The sequence below is a fragment of the Vigna angularis genome, chromosome 4, assembly GCF_016808095.1.
Source record: "Vigna angularis cultivar LongXiaoDou No.4 chromosome 4, ASM1680809v1, whole genome shotgun sequence".
Taxonomy (NCBI): Eukaryota; Viridiplantae; Streptophyta; class Magnoliopsida; order Fabales; family Fabaceae; genus Vigna; species Vigna angularis.
Genome location: NC_068973.1, coordinates 9,462,942 through 9,475,360, shown reverse-complemented (window position 1 = coordinate 9,475,360; position 12,419 = coordinate 9,462,942). Strand labels below are relative to the sequence as shown.

Genomic DNA, 12,419 nt, shown 5'->3' with positions numbered 1-12,419 from the left:
ATATACTCATAAAACTTAATCTTACACTTGAATTTATAATAATATAAACTTTTTTTAATTGTTTATGTGACATGTTTTTAAGTTCTTTAGATTTTATTAGATTTTGGAAGAAAATAAGGAGAATTGAATATTGGTTGAGTTGCAGAGATGTGATAATTTCATTGAATAACTTTTGGTACAATTGTACATTTGTGTACTTTTTTTGATTGAGTTGGGTATAGAAGTGTTTTGAATCTAGGCAATACATACAGATTAGAAGAAAAGCATAAAGGAAATCCATTGAGCACTAAAAACCAAGACTAGCATTTTCATTGCATGGAATGAAGAGCTTGGAATTCTAAAGACTCTTGGCTTAAAGAAAGTGCTTCAACATCAAAGCCTGTTATTGGTTGCTTCGTTTTTCATGGAGTCACTGCCATTCCCTACCTTCTTCCAAAACTCTCTACTTTTAATGCCTTTCTTCTGTCTGTTGCATTAACATTCTAAACATACTTTTACACATTTTTCTTAATAAATATTTTTATATGAAAATAATTAACAAAAGAAATGAAAGAAACCTCTTTATAAAATTATCTTAAGCCCAAAAGAATGAGTAATCTAATTTTATTTTATTTTCTTATATTTCTCCATTCTTATAAAATAATGTATCCAAAGATATATTTAAACGTGTTACTGGCATCTATCTTTAGTCTTGCCATGTAACCATTAATTTGGACCACCTCTTACTTAAGAAAAGTTGATGCTATGAATGCTAATTGCTCTTTGTTCTGGTTTTCTTATTAAAGAATCTTTTAATGAAGTTCATTTTGTAAAGTTAATTCTGATTAGAATTAAGTTTGAAGGGAAAAAAAATTATGATTGAGTGTTTTTTATTTTTATTCTGAGAGTGTGTTAGTAGTAAAAGTCATTTAGAATATTTGGTCAGCTACTTTGAATAATTTAAACTTAAAAGTAAACTCTTCGACACGAGATTAAATATGTGAAAATTGATGTATATCTATGTTAATTGATATTTTATCATGAATTTATATAAGTCGAGTTGATAATTGCACTGAAGAGAAAACTTGTTCAAATTCTAAAATCTCATGTAGTATTATAGGACTTACTAAAATCGAATTAAACTACTCTTTTGTGATTGCACATTGAAGATGCTCTTGCCAATTAAAGAAAAACGGTTTTTTTGGGTGGAGGTTTGTTTTGGATCAAAATCATTTTTCTATTCCATTAGATATTCAGTGAGGGTAGGTTAGAAATCTCAATTAAGTAAATATAAGATTAGTTTTCACCTGCAAATCTTATATATTAGAATCATTTGAAATTTATTTTAAGATTTATTGTTTATTAAACCTATCAATTCACTTGTTAATAATGTAATAGAAATTTCATATTTAGATATAAAATGAGAATTCTTAAAATATATATAAATGAATATATTACTTACATGATTTTTTAAGATTGATTTAAGCTTAAAATATATTTCTCTAAAAGTATAATTTAGTAGATTAGTTTTCTTGCATGTAACATCTCAGGAAAAAAGAATGAATGCGGCTAATTGAATAAGCAAGATGCAGAGGACTGATTCCTCTTATAGGCATAGATGTCTTGAGGATATGTTAGAAGAACATGTCAGCAAGGGAAGATGACGTGTCAGGCTAATAAAGTGTTTGAAGAGGGAGCTTCTTGGGTCTTTGTTTGGTGAAAAAGAGGAAAACAAATGATGGGGATCTAGGGAAACTGAATGGAAAGATACTTGGCTTCCCAAGGATATTGTTCCAATTAACTTTTATTCAAACCTGTCAGTGTCAATCATCTAAATCAGCCTTATATATTGCTTATATACAATTTCCTTATGATTGGGCTGAATCTTAAACTTCCCTACATGTTCTAGGCTTCTTGTGCTGCTATGAGATACCAGTAAGAAATAGGAGAGATAAACACTCAGTTTCAGACCCACCACCTTTTCTTCTTTGCTTCAACCTCAGAAGGCCTTTCTTCCTCCAAATTTTCCACAGCAAAAGAGATGAGTTTCTTGTCTTTAAGAGGGTTCTTTGTTTTAGTCTGTGTTGGGATTTTAGCTTCTCAACCAGGCATGGTTTCTGGCCTCAGAAGCAAAGATCTTGCTCTGAGATGGGATCAGAGGCAATCACCACTTGCTCAAATAGCTCGTGTCCTAAAGGCTGTTGCAATGGAGAACTTGCAATCACAATCACAGTTGGATTTGGCACCTGCACCTTCATTGACATTTGATCCTAATCAATCAAACAAAAGGACGGTTCGAAAAGGGTCTGATCCAATTCACAATCGATGTTAACAACTCAACATGCTGTGGTTTTGTCCCTTTTTTACTTTTCTGAGAATGACAAGTGAGTTCCCCAATGCCAAGATTGTTCTTTGCTTCGTTTAACAGTTTCTTAATGAGGTTGGTCGGCTTTCGATGCTCTTTTTCTTCCCCATTTTTTAGTTTTGTTGAGTCTATCTGTCAGGTGAAGAATTGCTGATGAAAACATTTTGTAAAGAAGTCAGGCATTGAAGAATAGCTAGATAGTTTCATGATATTGTTAGCTATCAAATACAGAATATAGTGGATTTCTCCCTCCCTCGCTCGCTCTCTCTCTCTCTCCCTCACACACAATTTCTCTGTCTATCTACTGCTACACTGATATAGGTTCTATAAAGTATGGAAAAATTGTGAATGCAATTAACTTTTTTAGTATGCCATCATTATATAAACATTTACTCAACTAACAAAAAATCACCTTATAAATGGCTCATAAAATAATTATTCCAACAAATTAACAATTCTCAGTCATGGCATTTTATGATTTAGATGATAAGAAAAGATACACAAACTTTTATATTCCAATTAAATTCATTTTAAGTACTCTTTCTAATATTCATGTGCCAAGATGACAAATAATGAGGGATGCTTGGACATTAAAATAAAAATAAAAATAAAAAATCGTTTTTTCCTTCAACAAGATGAGTAATTCAGCAAAAAGAAAGAAAAATAGTGAAAAAGAAACCAATGAAGAGAATGAGAGCTTGTCTCTTCCACTGGCATGTTGAACTTGAATGAGACCAAGGTCAACAGATTCTAACGACACAGAATCTGGGAATTTCAGTTTGTCTTAACACGAAGCTGAGATCTCTGGTATCTGTTCTTTCTGTGCAAATTGAACCTTATTGAAGATATCTTTCTTGCAATTTGCTGCCAAATCATATTCACTGCATCCCCAGGTTGTGATGGATACTGATACTCAAAGTGAGGTGTAATTTCCTTCAATCTTTCCCACATCTTGTTCCACTCGTCTCGTTTGATAGAACGAAGGAGATTCAGCAGGTAGCCTTTCTTCACAGCATCAGAAGCACGCACAAATACAGAAAAATCTGAGTAGTCCAAAACATCTTCAAAGGGTAGCTCAATTTCATCACTGATTATCACAGGCACACAGTGGCTTACTATTGCGTCAAAGAGTCTATTCGAGGATGGGGTATCACCAGCAATGTTGAGGCAGAATTTTGATAAGGCCATGCCGTGGCTTGCCTGATTGATCCCATTTCCTCCTATGCTCCCAAAACTGAAATGCACATCTTTCTCTTCTTTCAGGAGGTAGTACAGTTCCTGGCGAATGGCTCCTCCCTACAGTTTCAATATCATAAATTAACGTATTAAAATGAAGAAAGACCATCTTCCACATCGAGAATTAGTAAGTACAAAAAAATTGATGAGGGAAGTAGTATCGATGGAAAGCATTGTAACGATTCTCAAAATGCAGTCTTAGCAGGATGTGTTTAAGTTTTACTGTTTCAATGAATTGATCTTAAATTATGTGCCCAATATTTGTTCATAGATGTTGAAAGGAAAAACATTCAATAAAATTTAGAAATCAACCATCATGAGTCCTTTCCTATATTTGGAAGCATGAAAATGTAATATTTGTACCACCTCTGAAATGGAGGCTTGCATACAAGCTACAGTGAACCCACCTGTGCTGATTAAACTTGTAGAAGATTTATATTCAACTAATGCATTATAGTTGATGGGTTTTTTTTTGCTTTTTCCTCTGAGAGAGTTGGAGAGATTATATACACATGTGGAGAGATTATATACACATGACTTCGGTCCAACCCATATAAGAGATTCACATCACTTTTAATCCAAAACCTCTTAAAAACCTCAAGGTATTGTGGTTGTATTGTTGTTGTTATCACAATGGTTTAAACCTATCGGCTGTGATACCACTAATGGTATAGAGTACATGAATTAAAAAGAAAAAAAGTTTCTCCATACAACATATCTCTTATATCTCTCATATCTCATATTTTCCAAAACCCCTAAAAATTCCCAGCAATAGTCAGCTTAATGACACTGATATTTATATGTTGATTTACCTTCTGAAATTTAATAACAGCAGATTTATATTGATGTCTTGAGGTGCCAAAAAATCATGGAATTGAAGTTTTTTCTTAATTAATAATTTAATACGAAGGATGAGAAGGACATGGAGATTGTTGCTAAAGGTGAAGGTAGAATATTTGTTATGTCTCAGTTCTCTATGCTCATACTTCTGTTAAAAAGGTGGCAGGGTATACTCTAAGTACCCGGGATCAAATCTTACCATCAAAAGGCCCTAGAGGTGTAGTGTGTTCTGTAGCTGAGAGGGGTGACTTATATACAGTATACGTTCACTTAAGTCCACACTTATTTAAGTCCGCATCCCACCTAAATCTGTATTTGGAAAGGAAAAATTCTCGGATCAAGTTTCAAATAACTCATCAACTCTATAATGTCGAGCAATACTTCATACGGACCGTGGTTTGGATTGCTCCAACAAAACAATAATCTCCATGAGCTAATGATCATTCGTCTTTCATAATGAGGTGAATTGTTTTTTCAATAAAGATAGGGTTTATTATATGATCCCTAATATTTCATAATTATATGATCCTTAACATTCCATAATTACATGATCTTAATACTTCATAATTATATGACCCTAATATTCCATAAGTCTCCACCCCGGTTAAGTCCGCAACAAACTTCTCACATAAAAATGTGGACTTAAGTGAGTGTATACTGAACAGGGTGAAATCGGTAAAGGTTATCTATTATCTAATCCATAAACGAATGGTTCTTAATTCTTATATTCACCAAATTAACAAGTTAAGAAGCTAATGCACTTTGACATCTTGCCAATACACAATAAAATGGAACACACGCCTCTTGCAAACCTTAAATGAGTATAATCAATAGCCAATTTATTTCATAGATGAAATTACCAAAAAAAAAAAAAACAAAACTGGGAATTGAATTGTAAAACTAGTCAATGTGAGATGTTTTTTCACAATAAGGCACTTATGCATTAAACAGATAACATGAGTGCAGCAGAAACTCACGTCTTTCCTGTATATTGCTCCCTGGAAATACACCAGTGTGGTACGTTCTTCATATGAAGCTGATTTAGCTCTTGGTATGGTGCGTACTAGGTGCCTGTAGGGGGCTATTACATCTTTCTTGATATTTGCTAATTGAGGAGGATACCTTCCGAAATCTGCAAGCACAAGCATAGCAGAACCCAATTTTCTTCTTGCATCCAACAAGCTGTTAGGATGGTGGGCTATAATCAGATGATCCTTCCCTCCTGAACGTTTCCATTCTTTCTGGTCCATCAAGAACTGCACCAATTTGTGTTGCAACATTTTGTTAACACTAACTTTTTCCTCTCCATGAAGCTTGGAATGCCTGTTGTAACTCAGAGATGAGAAAAATGGCACAAAAACTACATCTGCTTGACTTGAATCCTGCACTCTGATTGCAGTGCAAGAATGACCAACTCTAGCTGTGTTTGATGACAGAAGATCAAGGGTGAGCCAGTACTCCATGCTGTGCTGCAAGTTCAGACCACCTGGATAGCGTGGAATACCTTCAGGGTTATCCACCTGAGGCCATGTTTGATTCAAACTTCCCTTCCAACCCAATAACCCAAAGTGAAATTCTGGGGGTAAGTCATACATGAATACTCTCAATAAAGGCCGAACTGGGTGAGATGCCACATTCATCTTCTGTCCTGCAGAACTTGTTTTCTTGCTTGAATCAGAAGCTTGACAGTCGGATTCTTTGGACTTTTGTGATTGAAAATTTAAATCCCCAGAAGGGTAAGGAGGGAGTACGTTCTTCTCTCTCTTCAAATTAGGCATGAAGTAAAGTGACGCATTATTGACAAGAATAAGTTCTAACACTGATCTAGGTATCAAAGAATGACTGCTAAACTGGAGTAGGAAAAGGGATGACAGGACCAAAAGGAACATAGAAATGATCATCACGTAAAATATAAACCTTGAGTGAAACATGATCTTCTCTGACATTGTTGAGGATCAAACAAGGTCCAATCAAGCAACCTTGCAGCGAATACAGGAAAAAAAGACTGAGCAGCTCAAAGGGTAAGCTATTTCCACAAAAACACAGCAAAAACCTTGATGGGGGTTATGGTTTTAGCAAGAAGCCCTTCTCAATTAGAACCCAAAGCTCAAATCCCTCAAACACAAATGACCATACCCACCCACTAATGGCTTCTCAACCTTCTGCAGCGTTGAAGAAGATCTCCAACAGTTCTCCTTACATGCAATGACTTGCACATACAAAGCAAGGTCAAACCCTCCACTTCTTACAGAACACACTGATGCGACACAGTACAATCCATCAACCAAAAATGCCAGTGAAATCCAACATTTGATGAGCCCAACCAAAACTAGCAACAAACAAATACCCCTAAACAAAAGTTCTCAGCTTCAGCATTCCACTAAACACCCTAAGGAGATGCAATCATTAGAAACCCAAGAAAATGCACTGAACGAACACAGCAAGAAAATTAAAGAGGAATTGGCATCTGGGCAGACAAGTTTTTTCTTTGGGTCGTGAAAAAATGGGTACCTGACGATAAATGTTGATGCAGCACTCACTTCATCACTGTGCCAAGTCTTCACATTCAGACAGGAGAAAAGGAATAAACTTTCTCAGCAAAGGTTTATGTTTTGTTAGCGGTGCACGCATAACGTGTGCGAATTACGAGTTTCATTACACTCATTTATTTTTCCATCAAAGTCTCAACCTTTCTTGCGGAATTCAAATACCCATTTACTGTATGTACATATAACCCTTTCCAGTTCTTAATTATTTTATTCTCTTTCTGGCTGTTCACGTTGAATAATTAAGGCAAACTCTGTCTGTTTCTTACCAATCAATAACATTTGAATTGATATACAATTTAATAAACATAGTTTTAACGGTCATTTATGAGTAGAGATAAGCATAAACATCTTTTACATTCTACATTATTTATAGTGATTAGGTTTTATGCCACCCATCAGGAAATTAATCAATTTGAAATGTGAAGGAGTACGGTGTTGCATTGCGTCAATTAATTTTTCTTTGGCGAATAGTCAAAATCATGCTTTGCTGAAGGATAGTGGAAAATAATCTTACGAGTGATGGTATGCAACAACTTGTAGAGTGAAAGTGACTTTTTCCTTTTTATTTTTTTTTCACGGTTTTGTTAATGTCCTATTTTACATGGAAAAAAAATGTTTTCTTGACAATTTTTTTTAATAATTTTTTTAAAATTATTTATGTGATAGTTTGTGATTGATTTGTTTTAAATACACTAACTAGTAAAGTAATGATGCATAATTTATTATTAAAAAGTTATTAAAAAGTTATTAAAAATAATTATTAACATATAATGATCTATTTGAAAATTACTAGGTATTATAAAGAATATGAATTGAGTTTTTCACCAAGAAAATATAAATAGAAACACTTTAAATATATGATTTAAGTAATAAGTTTAGGCTTTTATAGCATTTGGTTGATGTAGTAAAGAAAGACACATGTAAAGTAAGCGAATAAGAAGGGAAAGAACCTTATTCTTTAAACTTTGTACACCAACTTGTTTATATTGTTAGAACGAATGATAAAGTATAGTGTTCCTTTATGGTACACCATTTTGATATTTTGTCAATGTTTTAGTAGGTCAGAGTCAGAAAATGAAAAATATATTATGAAGTTAATACTATGAAATTAAGCAATAGCAAGAGCTCCTAATGAAGATTTAGATGATTAACTGATTAAATTCTAGTATTTAAGTATGCATAACAAAAGAAAGCATATTATTAGGGAACTGTTTTTGGTTGAAACACAGGATGATAAGGTGTCACTTGTCTGCCGACACAAAATGTTAAGAAACTTTTCTTTGTGAAAATTTGTTATCTAATTTTTTCTGGACCTGAACAATTGAAATGACAACCTAATCACAATGTCTAATTTACTTATTGTGCAGAAGAAGGTCATAATTACGAATGATAATAACGATGTGTTAGTCACTCTTTTTTTAAGGTTTCTTATAATATGCTCACTCTCTTTTTCCTTCCAAAATGGGTCAAGCACACTTCTGTTTGTTCCAGGAAAAACATTGGGCCTAGAAAGTGATAGGATGTTTCTTTCTGCACTCCCATTATTCTTAACTGCATTCCCATAATTTTTAAAATGACCATTTTACCTTTTTGAAAAGGTGACTTTGGAAATATTTGTTTGGGAACACACTTTGCAGATTTTTTTTCAAACATGTTCTAAGACATGATTTTTGAAAAAAGATTTTCAGAATATATAACACATGAATTAATGCATTTTTGAAATTTTAATATATTAATGGGTAATTCAAACTTTACCCTTTTAGTAAAGCTATTGGAGTTTAGATAGAAAATTTCATATACGACATTGAAATTAAAATTATTTTGAATTGTTGATAAAAGATTTAAATTTATTGAATTTTAATTTTTCTTATGACGTATCTCAGTTACCACTTAAAAATTTTAAATATAAAAAATTATTAATATTTTGAAAATATTAACATTTATGATTGTTTAGACGATTTTGGTTAATGTTATTTTTAGCTAATGTTTACTAAGATTGTTTTAATCGATATTCGAAATTTTTTTGGATTAACATTAACTAAAATTGTTTTTAATTGACATTAAACAACTACGGTTATTTAAAAACTTTAATCGTTAGATTTTTTTTTCTTTTTTATCTATATTAGCTAAATAATTCCCGAGTTGATATTGATAAAATGTGATTTCAAATAAAATTAAGTTTATCTAAAATTTACAATAATATAACTCAAGTAGCTCTTAAAGGAAACATGTTCAATTATATATAATATTTAGTATTGTTTTTCTATCAAATTAATTTGGAAATTTGGGTTTTTGAAAAATAAAATGCAAACTAAAATAAGAAAACGGAAAATTAAAATTGCAACAAAATTTTAACTGACGACAAAATTTAAAGTTGTTGGAAAATAAGCGTAGAGAAACTAAAAGTGTTGAAAATTATAAAGCAAGAACATAAGAAAAAAAAACAAGTAAAAAAAGTTATAAACAGACTAGCCACAACTTTAAGAATAAAAACAACTTTGCGGGTGTGGCTTTGATATGGAGTGTTGGAATTGCAACAGGACCAAGCACGGTGGGGGTCTGCGTGGCTGTGTCTGCGTTGAGTTTCACGTGGCACTCACGGTTCTGTTGGATTGCTTGTGGTTAGTGTTTCACAAAATTTATAGCGTGGCTGGTTCGAATGATAGACATGTCTTCTTTGGAATTTCATATTTTTTGAAATTGCTTACAACATCATGATTCAGACAAGTTATCATCTTTAAAACACACAAAAACATGCATTTGTTAATATTCTTAATAATATATGTGAAATTCCTTTATCATAATTACTTTATTCTTGCATCAATATAGATATATTCTCGGTACATGTTGAAAAAATTTATTTAGCTAGTTTAGAGAAGTACAAAAAGCAGTTGCATATATGTTTTTTTAAGGTTTAATCATTCACTTAAGTCCCTATTTTCGCGTAGAATTTCAATTTAGTCCCTTTGTTTCTGGAAATCTCAATTGGGTCCCAAATTTATGAAAATTGCAACAATTGGATCCTTTCCGTTAAACTGTCTCCAACGGCGTTAGTGTGTATCTTACGTGGCACGCTGTAGTCAGTTTCTTAGCTGACGTGGCTGACTGAAGCAGGGACAGTGAAGCACGTGGATAAAAAGAAAATGAATGTTTTAAACCAAAATGGGGATTCAGATTTTGAATTGATCGAATTAGGGATTGGGATTCTTCTGACTATTTCTAGGGTTCGTCCAAAGTTCTTTCCATTTCACAAATTAGAGTATCAATTTGGGTATTTAGGGTTTAATCGAAGGGCTGGTTGAAGATGCATCCCTGTTCGTCTTCGTCATGCAGCGGGTGGCGGAAGCAAGACAGTAATGTGGTCTGTGGTGGTGTTCGTCTTCGTCATGCAGCGGCCATTCCATACAGCGTTTGCGCGGTTGTCACACTCACCGCACCTGCGGTGAACTTCTTCTCTCCCATGAGTTTGTCGTCCCAATTGTCGTTGCGGTGCTACTTTTCATTGTTGGCGTCTGCTTCCTACGCAAGAGGGCAAGCTATAAATACAATAACTCTTTTGGCCAGGATTCAAGTAATCTCTCTTTCTCCGTCAAAGTGACTGTTTCGTGTAATCTGTCTCACTTGCCTTTCATTTGGTGGCTGATGATTACTATCTTTCTTTGTTGTGTAGTTGTGGAAGGTCTTAGCGATGGGGACTCCTTGCAATTTGACCTAGCTACGATTGAAGCTGCCACGAACAGATTCTCGGATGAAAACAAGATTGGCAAAGGTGGATTTGGTGTGGTTTATAAGGTATGAAACATGTTTTCTGAGTAACACATCATAATTCGTTTTATGATAAAGTAGTTAACTGGTTTATTCCAATGCTTGTTTTAGGGTCACAACGCTACAAAATTTTGTAGATTCTATGAAGCAATGTTTTATTAGATGACAATATGAACCCAAAGATTTCTGATTTTGGCATGGAAAAGATTTTCCAGGCAGACCAGACTCAAGTAAATACAGGAAGAATAGTTGGGACTTAGTAAGTCCAATGTCTTTATGTTATCTCCACTTACATACATAACTTATGTTATACAGATAGTTAGTTAAGTTCAACGGGAAAAGGTGTATTCTATCCAGAACTTTTGCTGTTTTTTTTTCCCTAAATAAGGGGATTATATTGTTGTTTCAATGGTTACATGTCTTCGGAATATGCAATGCATGGTCAGTTTTCCATGAAATTGGATGTGTTCAGCTTTGGTGTCTTGGTCTTGGAGATTGTGAGTGGCAAGAAGAATACTGGTTTTTATCAATCGAATCACGCTGATGACCTCTTAATCTTTGTGAGTATAAGCAATAGTAATTTCTTTCCTTCTACTCTGCTGATGCCATAGGTAGCTGCAATACCTATAGGTACAAAGTCTCAGTGGGCGAGGAAATGAGGCATTACTAGTTTAAATACTAACATTATACTACTACAGGCTTGGAAGAAATGGACAGAGCAAACACCAATGGAGTTTGTGGATCCAACTCTGAGAGGTTCTTGTTCGAGAAATGAAGTAAACAGATGCATCAGATACATTGGTTTATTATGCGTTCAGGAAAATCCATCAGACCGACCATCAATGGCCACAATTGCACTTATGCTTAACAGTTATTCAGTGACCATGTCAATGCCACGACAACCAGCATCTTTCCTGCGTGGAAGAAATCCTAACAGGTTTAACCGAGAGCTTGACTCTGATCAGTCTACCACCGATCAATCTACCTCATGTTCAATTCCATACTCTGTGAATGAAGTATTCGTCACTGAAGTATACCCTCGCTAAAGGATTCATTTTAAGTCTTTTTCCATCAATCTAGTGTAATCAATTTTAACAACTATTGTATCTAAATTAAAGCAGACATCTTTTATCTGATCCATTTAAGTGTCTCCTTGAGATATTTCCATTTTACACATCATACCTTTAAACAAATAAAAAAAAGTAATAAAGGCAAGTCCTTTATTTCGTAAATTGATACCATTATATATAATTCGTAATCTTACATTTTAATTCTTAAATTGATACCATTATATATAATTTTTTTAAAGAAAATAGAATCTTTAGAGATGACTAAGTCTTATGTATAATACATGTTCGACTTTGAAGTCAGCAAAAGTCCATGTGCATCTAATGATGACGCAAACGCGGCCGTGTAATATAAAAAGATAAGCTGCAGAATTTCTCATATAAATTATTCAATCAAACATGCTAGCCTCCAACTTCTTCTGTACAACCTCGTTAAGACTTCAATTACTATGTCTGTTATGTATGCTTTTTCTTGCATCTACATCAGCAGCCATTTACAGTGCCCGCTTCTGCACCGATCAAACCTTTTACTCATCCGACACCAAATTTCAATCCAACTTGAATACCCTCCTCTCTTCTCTTGTTTCAAACTCCTCCCTTCCCTCCAACAGCGGTTTC

General features: G+C 33.8%; 3 protein-coding genes and 1 long non-coding RNA gene across 5 annotated transcripts; 3 read left to right on the top strand and 1 right to left on the bottom strand.

Moving 5' to 3' along the window:
• Nucleotides 1–2,020: 2,020 nt before the first annotated feature.
• On the top strand, nucleotides 2,021–2,311 carry LOC128196190 (CLAVATA3/ESR (CLE)-related protein 45). Its single transcript, XM_052876422.1, has one exon. It carries the CDS (start codon nucleotides 2,021–2,023, stop codon nucleotides 2,309–2,311), a length of 291 nt encoding a protein of 96 aa, XP_052732382.1.
• Nucleotides 2,312–2,907: 596 nt separating this feature from the next.
• On the bottom strand, nucleotides 2,908–7,144 carry LOC108346067 (probable arabinosyltransferase ARAD1). Of its 2 annotated transcripts, XM_017585012.2 has the most exons (3): nucleotides 6,932–7,144; nucleotides 5,398–6,809; nucleotides 2,908–3,640 (listed from the first exon to the last, which is right to left on the bottom strand). In XM_017585012.2, the coding sequence occupies exons 2-3, from the start codon at nucleotides 6,364–6,366 to the stop codon at nucleotides 3,119–3,121; spliced, it is 1,491 nt and encodes a 496-aa protein (XP_017440501.1). In that variant the 5' UTR covers nucleotides 6,367–6,809; nucleotides 6,932–7,144; the 3' UTR covers nucleotides 2,908–3,118. The 2 variants fall into 2 exon arrangements, with proteins under 2 accessions (XP_017440501.1, XP_017440500.1); XM_017585011.2 differs by having other exon boundaries at nucleotides 5,398–7,144.
• Nucleotides 7,145–10,452: 3,308 nt separating this feature from the next.
• LOC128196356 (uncharacterized) lies at nucleotides 10,453–10,910 on the top strand. The gene is made up of 3 exons (XR_008248580.1): nucleotides 10,453–10,540; nucleotides 10,640–10,761; nucleotides 10,846–10,910. It is a non-coding gene; the product is annotated as an uncharacterized LOC128196356 (long non-coding RNA).
• A 239-nt stretch (nucleotides 10,911–11,149) lies between these two features.
• Nucleotides 11,150–11,798, top strand: LOC128196355 (cysteine-rich receptor-like protein kinase 10). The gene is made up of 2 exons (XM_052877005.1): nucleotides 11,150–11,294; nucleotides 11,433–11,798. The coding sequence occupies exons 1-2, from the start codon at nucleotides 11,151–11,153 to the stop codon at nucleotides 11,778–11,780; spliced, it is 492 nt and encodes a 163-aa protein (XP_052732965.1). The 5' UTR covers nucleotide 11,150; the 3' UTR covers nucleotides 11,781–11,798.
• Nucleotides 11,799–12,419: the final 621 nt, after the last annotated feature.